This window comes from Sciurus vulgaris (genome assembly GCF_902686455.1).
Source record: "Sciurus vulgaris genome assembly, chromosome: 9".
Lineage (NCBI taxonomy): Eukaryota > Metazoa > Chordata > Mammalia > Rodentia > Sciuridae > Sciurus > Sciurus vulgaris.
The window spans coordinates 100,783,639-100,805,189 of record NC_136469.1 but is presented as its reverse complement, the minus strand read 5'-3'; the positions used below and the strand labels follow the sequence as shown (position 1 = coordinate 100,805,189).

At 42.3% G+C, this 21,551-nt stretch overlaps 1 protein-coding gene across 1 annotated transcript in view; it reads right to left on the bottom strand.

The window, feature by feature from the left end:
- Positions 1-21,052, bottom strand: part of IGFBP7 (insulin like growth factor binding protein 7) — a 68,587-nt gene extending 47,535 nt beyond the window's left edge. The window contains exon 1 of the mRNA XM_079153787.1: positions 20,534-21,052. Coding sequence (XP_079009913.1) covers positions 20,534-21,008 — 475 coding nt within the window. The 5' untranslated portion in view covers positions 21,009-21,052. The remainder of the gene's footprint in view (positions 1-20,533) is intronic.
- Positions 21,053-21,551: the final 499 nt, after the last annotated feature.

The window sequence follows — 21,551 nt, the reverse complement described above, 5'->3', positions numbered from 1 at the left end:
GTACAGACTTATGTACCTAAAAGCATTTATAAACCAAAATATCATCACAGAGCTGATTTAGAAAATTGTCATGAAATATTCCTTCATTTTGTTCTCCTAAGAATTTCTTGAGTCTGAAATAAATGTCACGCTTCCTTGAGAAACCTACTACTTTCTGCTTTCTCTGGCAGTGTAAGAAGTTAGGCCTTCCAGTTCTTATGATACACCCTGCTGGTTTTAAGGACTCAGTGGGTCACATTCTTATTTTGTAGAGCTGAAATATACATGTGCACACATGCACACACACACACAGTGAGGCATCTCCCCCGATGACTCAATTTTATTCCAAACGACTGAAAATGTAATTTGTTCTTCACAGAATTCTTATGCTCTTCAGCGATATAGGTTTTATTTATATAGAAAATTTATTTATTTTATAGAAAATGCAAGTGAAAGCACTGATTTATCTGATTACCTATTCTAATTTATTTTGCATTTTTCTCAGGGAATGAAACAATACACTGGTTATTTATTTTATTTTTGCCAAACTAACAGATCCAGGCAGAGTGCACTCCTTAGGAGTCCGATCACTTGTAATTAGCCAGGCTGACCATGGCAATTTGGGAAATAAATTTATCATGCTATATCAGAAAACTTCCACTGCCAAAGGTGGATTTAAGTTATTTTGATTGGTCAAAACAATAGCTGTAGATTCTCTGGATATTTTTCTTCAAAAGCACAAAATAAGCATAAGCATATGTATTATTTTAACAAAATAAGCATAAGCATATGTATTTCCACACACAAGTAATAACAGAGTAACTGGAGATAGTGGAAATGCAGAATGTTAACCATACAGGAAATCTAAAGGAAGATACAAGGTGGGGAATGGAAACCAAAAGGCACGGATCAAGCTGTCAATGAACGAATCTCTTGTGTTCAACTGCTCTGACACCAGGTTTAGCTTCCTGTGGGTTGAGGTGTGGCACGTGTGTGTGCCTGTGCACACACCAGCCTGCTGTTCCAGCTTCACTGAAGCAGGAGGGAGCAGCAGCTGTGCATGGGCACACCCACACGCTCAACCCTGGTCGCCTGATTTGTAATGAGCGGCAATATTTTACCATAGGTTCTAATGAGAATTAAAAAGGTGATAAATCTGCGCGTGTATGTGAAAATTCTTATAAACTACATTGTATGGACGTATTCTCTCGCAATCAAATATGAGAAAAATCCTACCCCCAAATCACATGCAGTTTCTCCATTTTATAAATATATTCTCAGCGCTGTTTACTGTATTAACAGAAATAACTACCTGACTAAGGGCCATTGTTGCTGAATGTGCTGGAGATTAAGGGACTTGAGAAAAAGAGAAGCAAGGCTTTGCAGCCTCCTTAAGGACTGAAGGAGAGCTCCCAGCACATGTGTGCTTAAATGCTGTAAGTCGATTCTTTGATGGTTTTAATAACCGAGCAGCCCACAGGTTCTCCTTGGAGGTGGAGGGTAACAGTACCATTCACAAACAGATGACACAGTGGTCAACTGTGGTCTCAGGGGTGCACACGGAACTAGTATTTAAAGAGATGCTAAGAATCAATCATGTGGGGTAGTCCCCCTCTTATCCATGGAGATATGTTCCAAGACCTCCAGTGGGTGCTTGAAACTGGGTAGTACCAAACCCTATGTATATTCTATGCTTTTTCTTATACATATGTATCAACAATAAAGTTTAGGTTATAACTTATGCACAGTATGAGATTAACATAAAGCATAACAATATTCTGTAAAAAAACTACTTACCCCACTCCTCGGTTTATACTCAAAGGACTTAAAATCTGCATACTACAGTGATACAGCCACATCAATGTTTATAGCAACTCAACTCACAATAGTTAAACTATTGAACCAACCTAGATGCCCTTCAGCAGATGAATGGATAAAGAAAACGTGATATATATATATGATGGAATATTACTCAGCTTAAAGAAGAAGGAAATTATGGTATTGGCTGGTAAATGGATGGAGTTAGAGAATATCATGATAAGTGAAATAGGCTAAACCCCAAAAATCAAAGGCTGAATGCTTTCTTTGATATTCAGATGCTAATTCACAATAAGCATGTAGGGGGACAGGTAAGAATAGAATTACTTTAGGTAGAGGGGAGTGAAGGGAGGGGAAGGGGTATGAGGTAGAAAGGGCAGTAGAGTGAAACAGATGTTATTACCTCATGTACATATATGACTGCATGACCCATGTGATCCTATAATGTATACGATCAGAAAAATGAGAAATTACACTCCATTTATGTATGCTCTGTCAAAATGTATAAATGCATTCTACTGTCATATATGACTAAATAAAACAAATAAAAAATGTTTAAAAAAGGTATTTAAAGCTTATGAATTGTTTATTTCTGGAATTTTCCATTTAGTATAATCAAACTACAATTGACTGCAGGTCACTGAAATCTTGGAAAGTAAAACCAAGTATAAGAGGACTACTGTACACCATGCACTATAGTCAAATAGAATAGTACAGACTTTTTCTCCCCTTCCATAAAAAACATCAAGGATAACTCCAAATTTCACCCAGGTTTTTTTTTTTGGTTTTTTTTTTTTGGTACTGGATCCCAGGCTGCTTAACCCCTGAGCCACATCCCCAGCCCGTTTTTATATTGTATTTAGAAACAATAAGAGTTGCTTACTTGCATACTTCAAATATGTACATTTTATTGTACTTCAATTTTAACTCAATAAAGCTATGGAAAAAAAAAAGTTGCTTAGGCCTTGCTAAGTTGCTGAGGCTGGCCTTGACCTCTCGATCCTCCTGCCTCAGCCTCCTGAGCTGCTGGGACTGCCGGCTTCACTTAGTTTTCACTGCTTATATTTCACACGTGTGGCTGTCCTCATAGCAGACCTTTTCAAACTCTCCCAGCAGGGATGCAGTTTTTTTTTTTTTTAATCTGAATTCAAGTACATACAAAGGAATATTCCTTCTATCTTCCTATTATTTTGAAATATCTGATTGGCTAAAATTTGATTTTTAATGAAAGAAAAGTATTACAGCAAACAGGTATCTTTCGGCTTTTGCTGGAAGAACTCTACATGATTTGAGATGGAAACTGCCAGTGCCTGGCAATCTTACATGCAAACCAGATAACTTGGCAGGACTCCTGGCCTTCTGTCCAGTAGCTGCAAATTTTATACCAGGAACTGGAATGCAGGTGCAACACTCATTCACAAACAAATCTGAGCATAATTGAAAGGTAATTTCTGTTGTGTATTGGAAGTTTAGCTTTTAGCCTTTTGCTTTTAGAGGAAAATGTGTTAAAATTGTTTGGAAGATGCTAATTTTTAAACTGGAAGTACCAGTGTCAATATACATCAAAAATTTTAAGAAACATTTGTATCTTTGACTCAGTAATTCCATTTGCAACTTATTCTAAAGGATGCTCAGCAGAAAGAGCTTTCTGTCCACAGATGTGAATAAAAAGTTTATTTATGTCAGAGAAAAACAGGAGTAGATTATGGTTCATTTAAATTATGCAGAATTAGGAATAATACTTATATAATTTATTTTCCTTTAATCAGGTGGGAAATATGAGTTATAAATTTAAAACAAGACATAAAAATATCTTGTGGATATACCTATATCTTATGGATAGCATGATCAAAATAATCATACTATATATTCCTAGGAATAAGATTATAATTAAATATAATATGAAATGTAATACAATAAGAATATTAGAAATAATTTTCTTTGATTTCAATGAATTCTGCAAATTTCTGCAATGTTAGTTTTGAGTAACAAAAAGAGGTTTAGTGAAAGCAAAATCAGATTAGCTTACATTCCCAGGACACATAGAAGGTCCATGGCAGCTGAAATTAAATTAACATGGATAACTGAGTCTCAAATTGAAAATTCAGTGTGGTTTGTCCAAAATGTGAAAAATATCTGATAATGAATTGTGGATCACTACCTGGAATATGGTATCCTCAACATCTCAAAAAGTAATTGCACCTACTTAAAATTTTGCTTTTATCCCTTTGCAAGGGAACTAGATAGTGAGACATGAGTTCACTGTGTATTTTTTTCTTAGCCTATATTAAGGTTATTAAACATGTCTGTAAGATTCTTTTGGACCAATATTCTCCTTAGTTCAATCCAGAGCAAATAAAAATAAACTAAGATTCACTCATCTCCATTCTTGAATATCACTTTGGGCAAAGTGATAACTAATTCATTGACATCTAGCCATAGTTACATTATTTATAAGCTCTTACAATCTGTAATCACATTATAATGTATTCATAGGCCACAACTGTGAAAATATCCTTGCTCATCTTTTCCCTTTCAGTAGAAATTGCACAGAAAATATACTTCCTATGATTAAAAATATAGGGTTGAAAGGTGCATGCATGTGTATTGTATATATACATCCTTTGCTCCTGAGTCTTTTTAAAAAAATTTTTAAAATTTGTTTTGATTAGTTATTTATGATAGTAGAATGCACTTTGATACATAATATATAATGGAGTATTCTCCATTATATAGTTCTCATTCTTCTGGTTATACCTGATATAGAATATCACTGGTCATATTGTTATATATGTACATGGGGTAATAATGTCTGATTCATTCTACTATCCTTCCTACCCCCATGCTCACTCCCTTCCCTTCACTCCTTTCTACCTACTCTAGAGTAACTCTATTCTTCCCTGGCTATCCCCATTGTGAATTAGCAGCTGTGTATCAGAGAAAACATTTAGCTTTTGGTTTTTGGGATTGGTTTATTTGCTTAGCATGACAATGTCCAGCTCCATGCAGTTACTGACAAATGCCATAATTTCATTCTTCTTCAAGGCTGAGTAATATTCCACCTGAACCTTTCTATTGACTTGACTTACACAGGAGTAACTGCCTATTCTGCCTTTTCACACTTTACAAACCACAAGGATGGACCACCGGATTGTAAGTTCCTTAGAAAGGAACAATTTCGTCTTTTTCATCAGACGAAATTTCCCCAGTCCAACTATAACAACAGCAGGCACTTGATGGGAATGAAGGGGAACTATGAGACTTTTCCATTTATAATGGAATCCACGGTAACCTGTTTTCTCAGCTAGCCAGAGGGAAGGTTGGAGAGAAAAAGGAGCAGGCACCCTCCCATACACTTTCCCTGCTGTCCCCCTGTGAAATGACCTGTAGAACAGGAGCCCTGTTTGCAGGAGGTGTAGGGCCAAAAAGGTTTGTAATGGCATAACCCAAGCAGGGGTAGCATATGTGTTTTTAAGCTGGAGCAAGATTCAGTCCAAGAATTATTCCCTGAACACATGTGCAGTGCCCAGAACTATGTCCTGTGCTCTGGGGCACACACAGGAAGCACAGTCCACACGTGAGCTCTGCTCTCAAGCTCCTGAGAAGGGTCCTAATGCTGGTTGCTGATCTCCTGGCCATTTTCAAACACAGTCAATCCTCGTTCACAGCTTTTGCATTTGCAATTCTCCCACTTGCTAACACTTATTTGCAAACCTTGAATCAGGTCATTTGCAGATGTCCAGAGTGGCGAGAAATTCAAGTCACTCAAAGCGCAGCTTCCCCTCAAGGTGCCACTGTGCCTCCTGGCTTCAGGACAGGTGTCCCTTTTGCAATCTATTTAGTGCCACTTATTTTGTGTGCATTTGCTTTCGGTTGACGATTTAGCTGTTTAGAATGGCCTCCAAGTGCTGTGCTAAGTGCTGTCTAGTGTCCCCAGGAACAAGAAGGCTGTGATGTGCCTCATAGAGAGTATGCGTCCGATAAGCCTCATTCAGGCATGTTATGGTGCTGCTGGCTGTGAGTTCAATGTTAATGAGAATCCTAACATCTATCAAATAAGGTGTCTTTAAGCAGAAACACATACAAAACAAGGTCATGTACGACAGGTGGATGAAATTGTGGTCAGAGGCTCCCAGGATCCTAACTGTAGTGCCTCGGAGCTGCGGTTCAGTGTTCATTAATTCAGTGCTCACAGTAATCTACAGAACAAAACTACTGCAAACAACCAGAATGCACCATATTCGAGCTCTCCTCTGCTGCTATTTGACTGAAGGAGAAGGCAGACTAGATCAACTTTCACCGAAGGCCAGTGGTGGCCTAAACACTGTGTTAAGCGTTTACAATATATAAATTTATGTATTAGTTTTTTGTTTTTTTTTTTTGCTGGGGATGGAACTCGGGGCCTTGTGCTTGTTAGGCAAGCACTCTACTGAGTTATATCTCCAACCTAAAATATATTAATTTATGTAACTCCCACATCTGTCTGTGAGGTGGGTAGTACTTTGATTTTACAGAGATTAGAAAACCGATGCTCAGGAAGGTTAGGTTAAATTTCCCAAGGTCACACAGCCTGTGACTGTGGTAAAACATACTCACTGTCTGAGAAATGATTAGGGAATGATGAAATTAAATGGAACATTGTTCTCAGTCTCAGAGGATTTATTTATTTTTTTGGTATTGGGAATTTAACCCAGGGGTGCTTTACAACTGAACCACATCCCCTGCTCTCTTCATTTTGAGTCAGAGTCTCACTAAGTTGCTTAGAGCCTTGCTAAGTTGCTGAGGCTGGCCTTGAATTTGTGATCTTCCTGAGTCTCTCAGATTACAGGTGTGGGCTATTGCACCCTGCTTCAGAGTTTTTTGACAGTAGAAACTAAGTGTAAGGGACAATTTGAGAAAATGCAAATCAGAAAGGTCTTAGCTGAGTGTTAAGAGATTCTTCTCTTAGGTTAAGGGACCTATAAGCTGAACAGAGAGTATTCATCCTAATAGGATTCTAGAGAGGTGACAGAGAAAGGCAGCCTCCTATCAGTGAGAAGGTTTCTCTTTCTAACAGGGTGCATGATAAGTCTACCTTTAATTGTTCATTTATTTACTCAACAAGTGTGCATTAAGTACTCCCCACGCCCCAGGGACTGTTTGACACTGGGGATTTAGTGATGAACAACAGATAAAAACCCTAAGTTCAAGGAATGTGTGTGCTCTGGAGAAATAATTGAAAGACTGGATCATGTGGCTTTAGGTGAATATTTTTCTTCAAGTGCTGTGTTTTCTCAAATTCTAAAAATATCAACAATGCTAATACATGTAAACATACTGTTATTTTTCCTGGTCCAGATAAGATCCCTGAAATAGCCAAGGAGATAATAAGTAGCCAGGACAGAGCCAGGCATGATGGCACATGCCTGTAATCCAGCAAATTGGGAGGCTGAGGCAGGAGGATCACAAGTTTGAGCCCAGCCTCAGCAACTTAGTGAGGCCCTGAGAAACTTAGCAGGACCCTGTCTCAAAATAAAAACTAAAAAGGGTGTCCCTGGATACCAAAAAAAGAAAAAAAAGTACCAGACCATCACACTACCTGCCTGTGTTCCAGGGTGTCTACTTCATGTGATGGACTTCATGTTCTTTTTTTCCCTTTTTATTGGTGCATCATAATTATACGTAACAGTGGGATTCACTGTTACGTTTGTACGTGCAGACAATGTAACAGTACGACTTGCTCCCTTTCATCCCTGTTTCCCTCTTCTCTCCCCGCTTCCCTCCCACTGGTCCCCTTCCTCTGCTTTACTGATCCCCCTTCTATTTTCATGAGATTCCCCCACCTTTTTAAAAAATCCCTTTTTCTCTCTAGCTCTCACATATGAGAGAAAACATGGCCCCTGACTTTCTGAGTTGGGCTTATTTCATTTAACATGGTGTTCTCCAGTTTCATTCATTTACCAGCAAATGACATTTTTTTTTTCTTTCTGCTTTATGGCTGGATAAAATGTCATTGTGTATGTACACCACATTTTCTTTGTATATTCATCCACAGACAAACACTTTGGCTATTGTGAATTGTGCTGCTATAAATATGAATGTGCATGTATTGTCATATCTTTTGTCTTGAATCCTTTTTTATTTTTTGGTATGGGGATTGAACTCAGGGATGCTTAACCACTGAGCCACATCCCCAGCCCCTTTTTAGTCTTTATTTTGAGACAGGGTTTCACTAAGTTGCTTAGGGCCTTGCTAAATGGCTGAGATTGGCTTTGAACTTGTGATCCTCCTGCCCCAGCCTCCCAAGTTGCTGGTATTACAGGTGTGCACCACTATGCCTGGCCATAGCTGGGTCATAGGGTGGTTCCATCCCTGCTCTTTTGAGGAACCTGCATACTGACTTCTATAGTAGTTGTACTTATTTATAGTCATACCAACAGTGAAAAAGTGTTCCTTTCCCTGCACATTCTGGCCAGTGTTTATTATTTGTATTCTTGACAGCTGCCATTCTAAACTGAAGTTGAAATCCCAGTGTAGTTTTGATTTACATTTTCCTAAACTGCTAAAGATGTTGAACAGTTTTTCATATATTTGTTGGCCATTTGTACTTCTGAGAAGTGTCTTTTCAGTTCACTTGCCCATTTACAGATTTGGTTATTTGTTTGTTTTGGTGGTAAGATTTTTGAGTTCTTTATATATTCTGGATATTCATTCTTCACCAAAACATAAGCTAGCAAAGATTTTCTCCCATTCTGGTGGCTCTTTCTTCACACTGTTTCCTAATTTGATGCTATCACACTTATTAATTCTTGGCATTATTTCCTGAGCTTTAGGTGAACTCAATATTCTGAAAAGTCTTCCTGCTGCAAATTACTAGATGCTGAATAAACTGGGCAAACATTGGCCCATCATTATCAGAATTATCCCTAGAGAATAAGAGATCCCCCAAAGTCCCTGGAAATTTTTTTGAGAGCAGTAGTTTTGTACCTGGGTAGGACATTAAATCATCTAGAAAGTGTGTAGAATCCTGCTGCCCAGGTCACATCCAGTCTGATTAAATCAGAATGCTGAGTGGAACTTGGATATTAGCATTTTGTAAAAATTCCCTGGTGATTCTGATGTACAGCCAAGGTGGAGAGACACTGCTGTAGAGGGTGATGGAGTACCTCGTGGGTGGAGAGCTGTTAGTCCCAATGTTCTGCCAATTCCACTCAAACTTGCTGATGCTGGTAGATGTGAAAATTAATCCTTTTTCTTGGACCTGCTCTCTGTGCCCTCATTTCTTTTGCTCTCCATCCAATACTGGGAGGTGAACATTATCATCTCTCAGATGCAAAGAACCAACCTAAGAGGGCACCTCTAAATTTGCCCATTGTAGTTAAGAGTTTTGATTTTTAAAATGAGTTCATGCTAAGCTAATGCTACATGTGTAAGTCAAAGAACAGATGCATGAATTGCAGCAAAGGAATTATTATTTCCATCAATAAGACTCTACCAGCCAAAGATAATACTTAACATGTCCCTACTGGGCACTAATTATATCCTTCTTTCTCCAAACTGTGTTTTTGATTCACATTCCTCATTGGAGCCAAAATTCATTTTAAATGCACTAACCAAACAAAAATTATTGATCATTTCCTATGTACAAAATACTGATAGAATATGCAGGATAGAGATAGGACAATAATTACTGAATGTGAGTGACTTCTAAATCCTGAACATCTCTAAAAGGTACTATTAGGAAATAGCATATGTGATATTAAGCCTGAAGATGGAAATATTCTATGCTGCAAAGCAAAACACACTGTCTATTCAGCATTCCGGATAGAGCCCAATAGACTATGCTGCATCCTGGGATCTCCCAGGAGACAGGGCAGGACTTCTTGTCCTAGAATTCTTGCAGAGCAAGGTGGAGGGTTGCAGGGATTTGTTTATAAGAACACTACCTGCAATTGTTTTGCATAGACCTAAACACAGGTTTTAGCCCCAACTGGAGACACATGAGGCAATATTGTGTCGGGATCAGTTGAAGTAAGACATCAACACATCACAGTAAAGGTACTTATAAAATAACTCGTACTAGGTTTTATAATGCTAATTATAAAAATGGAAATGAAACAATTTAATGAGACCTTACTACATACCACGTGCCAATGTTTTTCATGAATTTTCATGCCTCTCAACAACTCTAAGCAGTGGACATTATTATTATGCCTGTTTTGCAGATAAGAAAACTATAGTTAGGGTCATACAGGTGGTTTAGTGGCAGAATGGCTATTTGACCCAGGTGATCTGTCTTCAAACTGCACATCTGTATTTACTCACATATAGAGGCTAAGTCTTGGTAGCTGGCAGACCCAACACACCACAAGAAGTGAAGGCAGTTGGTAGGGATGGGCTAGGATCACCCTTGGAGAACCATCAAGTTCAAGGTCACCACAGGATGGAAGCTATCTCCCCATCCTGTAGGCTTGTTCTGAATGGGGCAATAGGTTTGAGCTGATGTATGGAGTGGATCCAACTAAGATGTGTGAAAGAAATTCATCCCAAGATAGTGTCAAGAAAAGAAGGGACAGTCACCTTTCCTGGATGACTTGGACTGAGTTGGCTGCCTTTCAGAGGGGACATGCCAGGTTTTTGCTCATTTGAGCTCTGATGGGGACATGTAGGGTGCAGCTCATGAGTCTGAGGGTGGAGTGAGGGTTTGACTGAGCAGAACTCACCATTTATACAGTGCTGGTTCAGCTCCGTACCTAACAAAGGTTAGGGGCTGGAGAAAGAAAACCAGATTTCTTTGAGCACAGCCAGACAGGAAAAAGGGGCAGCATGCAATGATAAGTCAGGCAGGATGGGCAAAGAAAAAGGGGCCTCAGGTGAGAACACATCAGGAGGCAGGAGTGAAGAAGGGGGCCGCTCACTTTACCTCATCATGACTGGCTCTGGAAAGGCCTGCCCTGCCCTGCCAGTTATGTTCCAGTGAACCAAAGGCTCTGTGGTGTAGAAAGAGCCAAGTCAGATCAACTTTTCCCTCCTGCTCTGAGCCTCTGATCTGATGCACACCTGGGCTGAGAGGAGCCGAAGCCCTGGCCTGTCAAATATCTGGCAGCATCTTGATCTCTGCCCCAGCTGCCCTCTCTCCAGCTGGGTTGAGCATCTCTAATAAGCAGCCACGCTGCACGGATCCCTCGTGTCTAACTCAGAGCAGTGGTGCTGTGTATGCATTTCATTCTCCATCAAAAGCTGGATGGCTTCCTGAGGTGGGTCCTTTGGAAGCCAAGGTTGCTATGTAATTGCTGAAGCTGCCATTGAAATTCACTTTTGGATCCCTGAGCAGAAAGTTCTGAAAGCTCCCACGGAGAAGGAACAGGCATTGCATCCTGTAGGCTTAGGCTGCCCCGGCAAAATCCTGAAGCCTCATTTTTGTGTGGTCTCTTTCAAAACCTTCTGCAAGTTCCAGGAGATCTATTTCTTGATAATTTTTTCTTCCTGGCTTGGGGTCAGGCCAGAAGAGAACAGAGCAGATGTCAGATCTAAAGCTTTCCCACTTGACCACTGGTCCGCTAATCTGAGGTGATGCAAATGAAATGCCTTTGAGCCTTCTTCACTCCGGGGGTGGGGGGAAGACAAGCCTTTGTCAAGTCCCTTCTTCAAGCAAAACGCCATGAAGGGACAGGGTGATTGCAGTCAGCTGCATCTCTGCCTGTTAGAACATTAAAGGGCTCTTTATTCCCCTCCCAGAAAGTCAAAATGTATCATGCTTAACTGAGTTCTCAGATCCCTATATGAATTTTTCTTCTGCAAGTTTTCATGTGGCTGACAAAAACAAAAACAAAAAAAAAAAAAAAAGGGCTTCAGTTTATAAAAATTCAATTCCTTCAAGAGAAAAGCCCTACTATGTGTGGACTGTACCTTAGATATGCAGTAAACATTCAAGATGGGACAACTGACCCTACAGCAGTGGTGGGATCAGGGGTCAAGGTCAACACTCAATGTTAAAACCTCAGGTGAAAGTGAATACTTCAGCATGTTGACAGCTAGCGATTTCTCTCCTGGACAACTAAGAGTTAACGGGGGAAGGCCGGGCAAGTGATCAAACAGCATATCTCGCTGGGGCAAATACTCATACCAGCTGCCCCAGCACAGGCATCCTTTAGCTCCTGATTGCAATTGTGGAAGTGAAGGCCACAGTTTCCACTGTGGCCCCAGAAGGCCTGATGTTAGGCCGTATGAAGAAAGGGCCTCAATGAAGGAATCAGACCACATCCACTTCCATGGGACATATTCATTCATTTAAGAAAATATTGTCTTCCACTGAATGTAGCATGACATTTATTATAAGGTGTACCATATGTACACAAAGTCGATTAAACTGATTTAAATTTTGTTCTCATATACAGGGTTTCGATTTTACGTTCAGTGTAAGAGTTACCTAAGACCTGTTTAGACATGAAGGTATCATATCCCCCTGTCAGTTTATGAGAAAAACAATATATGCAAAATAAATTCATAAAGGTATCTGTATCCCCAAAACTTTTTTTTATATCTAAGGGTTTGACTTTGGAATTGTTTTTTCTTTGTCCCAGAGATTGAACCCAGGGTGCTTAAAGACTGAGCCATGTCTTCAGCCCTTCTTATTTTTTTATGTTGAGATAGGAGCTTGCTAAGTTGCTGAGGCTGGCTTTGAACTTGTGATCCTCCTGCCTCAGCCTCCCAAGCTGCTGGAATTACAGGTGTGCACCACACGCTTGGCTGAATTACTGTTGTTTTAAACATTTTATGTTGAAGTGACTTCAGATTCATAGAAGAGAAAAACATTACAGAGAGCCAACACACAGAACAAGGCCATTGAATACTGAGATTCCAGTTCCAGAAGGGCTGTATACTGGCTGTGTGGTGGCTGACTTGTAGTTTCCTTCTCTGGACACTGGGATAGAGTCCTCCTACCTTCCAGGGTTGCTGTGCATAGTAAGTCCAGGACCATCTATCAGAACTCTCAGCGAACTCTAAAGCATGGTAAAGCATTGTATCAGCTACCACGGGCACTCACTGCAAGGCACCGTGTAGATGCAGTCCTTGACCCTGAGGAGTTCACAGTCCAGTCAATCACACCCTTCACAGGTGTTTGTTGCCCCCAAGGTTCGCACAGTGCTTTCCTATCAATTATGTGATTTGACCTTGGAAATGATCTTTTGCAGGCAGACTACATTTCCCTTCATTCATTACATTTTCCTGAAGTTGTGAGCATTTTTTTTTTCCCCACAGTGGACAACTCTTCTTTGAAACTGTTTGCCTGCACTTGGCCTTCTCAGCACTTACTGTGGGTAAACTCATCTCCTATGAATGGGGCTTTATCAATGCTGGGTTACTAGGTCTGTTTTACCTGGTCTGAACTTTCTTATTTTTCAGAAGCAAAACTTCTCTGCAGCCCTGGCCTGCTTTTGGGAACAGAGTCCCCTCCCTGGGTTTCCTGAAAATTTCCGGGTGACCCTCTGCCTGGTGGGGACATCGAAGGAGCAGAAATGTTAGCTCCAGCTGTTTCTAATTAACCTCACCCTGCCTTCCTTTATAGAATGGTAAAGGCAGTTCAATAAACTGTTTGTTCAAAGGACACATTATTTGCCATTAATCTAATTTGGGGGATAAAACAGAGTTCAACTCTCGAACACATCAATTTTAAGTAAAAAACATTTTTTCCCCTGCTTTATCAGCTCTGGCTTTCTGCTCATGATCACCCCCCCATTCTCTCAGAGGCTTGGGGGTGAAGGGTAGAGAGGATGGCCTTGATTGACCTGGAAAATCCAAGTAGAACTGGTTTGGGGAGGATTTCCATGGACATTTCTAGTGTCCCCCATGCATACACAGTACAGGGAAATAAATTTTAATAAAATAAACAGGCTCATTAATTTATGTACACTGAAGTCTCCTTCCCTTTCAAAGCTTTCTAACTGTGCCACTCCTAAATTACAAAAGAAAATTACATTCATATATCCCCTGGCTTAACAGTTTTTTTTTTTTAAACAATAACTCAGGTTTCCCTTTTTACCAGTTATGAAGAACAAGATGTTGTTTGTTCTATAGTTAAAAGCACAGCTGAGGTCAGATGTGTGGGGCAGCTGGGGGGAAAGGAAGCGCCCGATCTTATCCGCTGGGAGGACTCTAGAGTGAGGGAGGCCGGCTGGCCTTGGACGTTACCCAAGGGTGTTTTGTCATTGAACTATCCAAAAGAGAGCCTTATAAGGCAGTTTCTTCTAGAAGGCAAGGCTGCAGTGGACCCTGAGAGCAGGCTCAAGGGACAGGATGGGAATCACAGTCCAGGATATCACTAAATGCTCAGCTTCATCACCCTGCACAGTACAGAAGACTCAAAGTTTAAAAATCCTCCTGCTTCCCTGCCCCGCCCCCACAGGTTACTCCTCAGCTCTTCTGATGAGATTCTCCTGCCTCCCACATGACCCTGTTACAGTATTTGACAGTTTTTACTAGAAAGTTCTTCCTGGTGTATAATTTAAACGTGCCTTGTGTCTATTTAATTCCAGACTTTAAAATTCTAGTTCCTGGAAGAACTGTAATTTAATAACTAATTTCTGAACTATGAAGAAACATTCATTCATTCTTTGGACTACTTTTCTCTAAAAGGATCTTGTCCTTTAAGACCCTTCTTCAAGGTTGTCCATTTTCTTTCCTAAAGCTTCTTCAGGTTCTCAAAGCTTTCCTCCATTGCAGAGATTAAAACTGGGTGACATGTTCATAGCAGCACAATTCACAATAGCCAAACTATGGATCCAGCCTAGGTGTTCATCAACGAGTGGATGGATAAAGAAAATGTGATATATATACACAATGGAGTTTTGTTCAGCCATAAATAAAAATGAAACCATAGCACTTGCAGGAAAATGGATGGAACTAGAGACTGTCATGTTAAGCAAAATAAGTCAAACTCAGAAGGTCAAGGTCATATGTTTTATCTCATATGTGGAAATTAGAGAGGAAAAAAGAAAACAAAGGTGGAAGGATCTCATGAAAATCAAAGGGAGATCAGGAGAAGAAAGGTACCAGGGGGTGGGAGGTACGGAGGGAAGGGGAAGGGCTGGGGAGTGATATTGGCCAAATTATATTGTTGAATTGTGCGTATATACGAATCACGTAGCAACAAATTCCATCAGTATGTGCAATTATAATGCATCAATAAGAAAATGTGGGGAAAAAAATCTGATCTGGGTAAAGTGGTAACAAAGAGCAGGTGAGACATTCACCATTCTAGAAGTTTCTATGCTCAAGAAGGCCAAGTGAGGTCAGAGAAGTTTCAAAAGCATTTTTACTGGGCTGGGGCAGACTAGGGATGTGATTGTTTTCCCCCTTTTTGATCTGAAAGCTGAGAGAGTGAATAGTGTGGATTAGAGGGAGGAAGAAGCTCCTGAAATGACAAGAAACCTGGATTTGGCATGCTTCTGAGACTAGAGAGAGACCCTTAAAGGTCTTGTGAAGACGGACCCTGGACATCTCCTGCTGGGATTATGTTGACAGCGCCTGGTGGAAATCTGCAGTTTTGCCCCGTCCTAATCCTTCAGTGGGTGGCCATGAGGTTTCCTGAGAGCACAAATCCAATTATATCACTGGTGGCTCCACTGTCCCTGTCCTGACATCTCCATACCTTAATGACCGGGAGGTCCTCCCTCACTGGGCTCAGTGCAGTGGCCCACCGCCACCTCTGCCATCCCGCTGTGAGGCAGCCCTGTGGAACCACAGGCTGTTCCTTCTGCTTATAACGCTTTGCTTATTCTCTTCTTTTTTTTAAAAAAAGCTTTGTTTTTAACTGACAAGTAAAACTATGTATTTACAATATACAACATGACGTTTTGATACATGTGTACATTGTGGAATGGCTAAAGCAGGCTATTTAGCATATCAGTTCCTTCTCTTAGCATTTGTGTGTGTGTGTGTGTGTGTGTGTGTGTGTGGTGAGAACATTTGACATCTACTGTCTAATTTTCAAGATACAGCATATTATTAATTATAGTCACCAAGATGTGCCACACCTCTTGAACTTTTTCTCCTAATTGAAATTTGGTGTCCTTTGACCGTCTCCCCAACCCCATCTCAGCTTCTGATCACTACTATTTTACTCTCTCCTATGAGTTGGACTTATTTTAGGTTTCACATGTGAGATTGTGCAGCATCTGTTTTTCTGGGCCAGGCTTATTTCACTTAACATGTCTTCCAGGTTCATTCAGGTTGTCACAAATGACAGGACTTCCTTCATTTTAAAGGCTGAATAGTATTTCATTGTGTGCATGTGCTACATTTTCTTTTCCTCTTTCTTATAACTCCACACCAACCTCCACAGTAGCACTTCTCCAACCAATTTATTTTGTTCCTGTCTCAGGCTGGACATCACTCTTCCTCGAAGTCATTCCTGGCTCTTCCTCCACAGCTCTGGAGGGGCCCCTCCTTTGGGCCCCTTCTCTGTTTTCATGGTGTGACTGAGTTTAGCAAAGCTCTGACTTACCTTCCCCCAAGACAAAACAGACCATTAACAATTTCATTTAATTTTGGAACTCCTCTGCTTTAACTTTCAGTGAAGTTCACAAAGATCCACTGAAGGATAATAATAGGTTATGAACACTTAAATGATATTTTATCAAACTTAATAATGAATCTAAAATGATCTCCTGAAAGAATGAATGTTTAAAATTCAAATAAATTTCTGAAAATCAAAATCTTTTATTGAAGCTTTTTTCCTTTACAAAGCAGCTTTTGGATCCAATTCTAGCCAGCAATGGAATGTGGAAATGTTGGGATTGCGGGGAAAAGTGACCATCTAATGTCAGAGTGCAGGACAGCTGAGCTTGGGAAGGTGAGTCAATGCCAGATGAGTTCCCTGGTCAAGATTTCGGGAAGGCAGAATATGCAAGAAGTAAAGAGAAGACAGGCCGGAGGGTCAGCTGCCTGCATTTCCAAATGGAAAGGTACTTTCTTAAGAGGACTCCTTTGCTTAATCAACAAATATTTACAAAATGCCCAACTATTAGCCAGCTGCTGTATGTGTAAGGAGTTATAAGAAGGAGTCCTTCTTCTGCCATGCTCAGTCTAGTGGGGAAGACAGACATTCAGAGAGCCCTTTAGAGAGTGGGTACAGTCTGTGTCAGTGGTGCGTATTCTCCTCTCAGGTCCACGGCCTTGCTGGTCCCTTTCTGAAGTCCTCACCCACGTTCTTGGCATCTTGGCATGGCTCTGCTCACCTCAATGAATACTGGTCAGTCATCCCTAGCCTCTCTCCTAGGTCCCTGTTTTACATTCTTTCACAGCATCTTCAATCATGGGAAAATATCTGTTCACTTGTTTCTGTCTAAAGTTTGCTAAATTCCACAACAGTCCTTTGTCTATTTTATTCAAGGCTGCTGACCCTGAGATTAGAAGAGTGCTGGCCAATTCACACGCTCATTCATTCATTCATTCATTCATTCATTCATTCACTTGATGTGTGTGCGGACTACATGCCAGGCACTGATCTGGGACCATGAGGATATGAGGGAACAAAACCCCCTTCCTCAGGGAGCTTACTTTCTGGTTGAATAATGACAAAGATGAATATCCATCAAGTGCTTTCTATGGATAATCTTCATGCCATTTAATCTTCACACCAACCCTAATTAGGAGCGATCATCCCCGTTTTACAAAGGTAGAAACTCCTGGGCAGAGGTCAAGTAGCTTGCTCAAGGCAATAGTTTGTCAGTGATAGCTTAAGATCCACACCCAGGGAGTCTGCTTTGGTCCAAACTACTCTGCTATGGTGCAGACATGACATGTGTGCAGTGAGCACTGGTTGAAACAATGGCTGCATGCTGAACAGTGCTAGGAGAACAGGAGAATCGTGGTGGGGCAGGGAGAGTTAGGGTGCTTCCCTGAGAAAGTGTCAAGGTCCTTAAAGGCCAGATAAGAGTTAAAAGCGTGGAAAGATAAGTCGGGAAAGGCGAGTAGGTATTCCAGGCAAAAGGACAGCATCCACAGCGGAGGGAAGGCAGAAGAAAGAGGATGCCTAGAAAACAGAACAGCAGAAACCACATACTCTGGCTAGAGCATCAAGGAGGCTGGAGAGAAGAGGCCAAAACAGTGGAACAAGTCACACTATGCAGACCCTCCTGGTACCTCCCTGGTGGGTAGTCTGAACTTGGTCCTAAAAGCACCGAGAAGCAAGAACCTTAAGAATGACATTCTGGTTCCTCTGAGGAAGAAGAGGGAACATCTCTTCCAACAGTGAGATTTCGTCATACACCTCTGCTTCTCTGTATCAACTCCTTTTATTAAACTAAATTGTCAAGTTCCACCTTCCAGTTACCCAGGATTGCAGGGGCCTCAAAAAGATCGGATGACACTACATTATGATGACAGTTCTCAGATTTGGGATTTTTAGCTCGTTGTCTTTCAGATTTTCAAGCAGATGGCTTTGCCTTCTTTTGCAGAGGAACAGAAAACAAGTTGAACAAGATCTCTTGAGGGGGGAGTGAAGTGGTCTCAGTAAAGATCAGGAGTGGCTCCAGGATCCAGGGAAAGTGCTCTGGGGGCCTGTGACTCGTACTCATACTTATTATCATCATCATCACAATTCTTCTTGGCAGTGCTGGGGATTGAACCCAGGTGCTCTACCATTGAGCTACACCCCCAGCCCTTGTGTATGATTTCTTTTTAATTGACAAGATCATATTTGTTCTGTGTACCATGGCACGTGGCACAATATGGACGCCAGCTAGCTGCTCAACAAATGAGAGTGAAAGCACAGAGCAGACTGAACTAGTTCATTGTGGCTGAGTTCTACAATGCCTCCTCACCCTCAGTATTCATGCACAATTCAAGTTTCTTTTGAGGACAGAAACGACTGGAGGAAGCTAGAGAATGCATTTCCTATTCTTTGGTACAGAAGTAAGTGTACTCGGTCCCATTTGTTTCTATCATTGTCAAAACACATCCACGAGTCAGGAAAAATACACCAGGAGACTTGGTTTTCAACCCTTTCATCTCTGCAGTGAAAAGTGCTCTGATGGACCTCATCCTCTCTTCTACTTTCTCTGGGCATTTTCCCTCTTAGGAATCAGACCTGGAACCTCTTAGTTTAAGTTGGGAAGAAAGGCTAGTTTATAGTTTTGTCAAGGTTTATAGTTTTAGATGCTATTTCTCCTAACATTTTCCCAAACATAAAGAAAAGTCAGGTCTGTACCTTCAAGGGATTTGCAAACTGGAGAAGTATCAAGAAATGGAGTGTCCAGGGTAATGAGGAAGATTGGTTCTGCTTGACCATTAGTCTCAATATTTTACCATGTAGTGTGAATACTGAGAGAAGTAAGTAGCAGGAGAGAAAGGGATAAAACTTAAAAAATCACCAGGTGATTTGAAGAATTACCAGGCCAATCTTCAGCTCTGAGGCAAGGGTCAGTTATTTTGAAAGACTATGGAGGGGAAAAATTCCCCTTGGAATGTTTATAAAAAAATCTCAATATCTGGAATGAATTCTTAAATGATGCACATTTCTCTTTTCAGGATGAAAATGACGAATGAGATCCAAAGGAAGATGGCTGTTTCAGTGGGAAACATATATGGATTATTATGGGTTGTGATTTTCTAAGTTTCAGTTGATGATACTATAAATAGCTAACAGTGAACCAGAGATTTAAGACTTTGGATAGTGAACTTTGAAATTAATGACATACAACCTATTAGTATGTGGACTTCTGGAAAAAATCTCTAAAGAAAGAAATATTTGGAAATTTTGAAGAAAGTCTGAACTGTGTAAAGAAGCAACTGGCTTCTGTCATCTCAGTAGAATAGCCTCCCCTCCCTTTTCTACCTTGGCTTGGACCATGAGAGAAGCTGCCAACCGGTTGGACTTCTAACTTTCCCTTGAAACTACTGCCCACGGAAAATGTTATTTCAGGCATTACAGTTAAAATCTGTTCTGTTTTTTTTTTTTTTTTTTCAAGTCCGGACTTTATTTTTCCCACTTCATTTATGGCAATCTTGGACTTGTGTGGAATAAAATAAACAAACATAATCTCGGAGGTATTCCTGCTGAACAGTGCGTACTGGGGACAAATTATGAAAAAAGTAAGAAAGAAAATTGTCATAAGCGTCACAACATAAACTATATCATAAAAAGATTCTTCAAAGAGTTTGTTTTATTTTTGCCCACAAGTATAATTAGCCAGCCAGATTACTGTTTGAAAACTGATAAATTCCAGTAAGTGAACCTTTAAAAGATGAAATCCAATTAAAAAATTCTTACAGTGTAGCCAATTAAGGGAGGGACAAACAACTTTCTGAAAGTCCTTACTTTCAAACTTGTCAAACTCCCTCCCTTTCTCAACGACCGACACTTCTCTACACACTCCAGCCAAGAAAGAATGACGAGAAAATGACATCTCTGGGTTCCCAAAAGAGTGGAGCCAGCTCTCACGAATGGATTTGCCAGCTGTTGATACGAATTGGAGAGCTTTGGGGACGCAGGAGCCTGAGGTCTCGGAAAATCTTTTCTATATATACACCCGGTACCGGGAGTTCTCATTTTCTTGGCGCCCGCACTAAATTCAAAACCACTAAGAAAGAGCAGGGAAGCGTCGCCCAAGGCTCCTGGCACCCCGCGGCTGCCAACTCCTCCCCTCCCTTCTGTCTCCGGGGATGCCCTCCAGAGGAGTCGCGGGTACCAGCCGGGCGCCGGGTCAGGTCAGCCCGCGCGCACCGGGTAGGCGAGGAAAGCGCTCGTGCCCACCTTGCTCGCAGGTGCCCTTGCTGACCTGGGTGATGGCCTTCTCCCCGCGGCTCTCCGCCCTCAGGCTGGCGGCGCGCAGCTGGCACCCGCTGGGGTAGGTGGTGCCGTCGCTGCCGCACACCGGGTAGCGGCTCTTGCACACGCACACGCCGCTCACTGCCGGGCCGCCGGCTGCTGCCCCGGCTTTACCCTTCCGCCTCTTTCGGCTCTTCACGCACTCCATGCCCGGCGCGCAGTGCCCCCTGCCGGCGCCGCCGCCCCCGCACGGCTCGCCCTCGCCGCGGGCGCACACCGGGCAGCAGCCGCACGCGTCGCGGGTCTCGCCCAGCGGGCAGCCCCGCGGGGGCAGGGGCGGGCAGGCGGCCGGCTCGCAGGGACCGCAGGCGTCGGAAGAGGAGGAAGAGGAGAGGGGCAGGAGCAGGAGCAGCAGCCCGGCTGCGCCGAGGAGCAGGGCGCGCAGCGGCGGCCGCTCCATGGCGGGGTGGCGGCGGCGGGAGCACGAGTGAGCCGGGTCTGGGCGTCCAGAGCCTTAAACCCGCCGCCCCGCCCGCCCGGCCGGACCGCGGGAACCCCGCCCCGTGGGGCCCGCGCGCACTCCTGCTGGCAGGGCGCGGTGGGGCGCCCGGCGGGTGCTGGCGTCTGCCTTGGGCGTGCGCGCAGGCCCGGGCGGCGCTCGATGTCCCGCCTGCCCAGCGGGGCTTCGGCTGCGGCGGGCTCGGCTGCGGCGGCAGCGCCCCGCTGGCTCCTGCTGTGCCCCGGCTCCCGCGGGGCCTTTCCAGTCCTTCAGGGATCGCCATTCGGGGCGAATGGCTCCCTCTCCTTTTGGTGCCTCACCTTCCTGGTCCAGATAGTTAAACTTTTAAACAACAGCGAAAACTTTGAGATGACCCAGGGTTTAAAACAAAAATATTCTCCATGATCTTGGGTTGCCTGAGTACTGATTATTCTATGGAGTGGGAAGCCCTTTTAAGAACAGCCATTAAGAAGAAGAAGAAGGAAAAAAAAATGGTGATTTTTG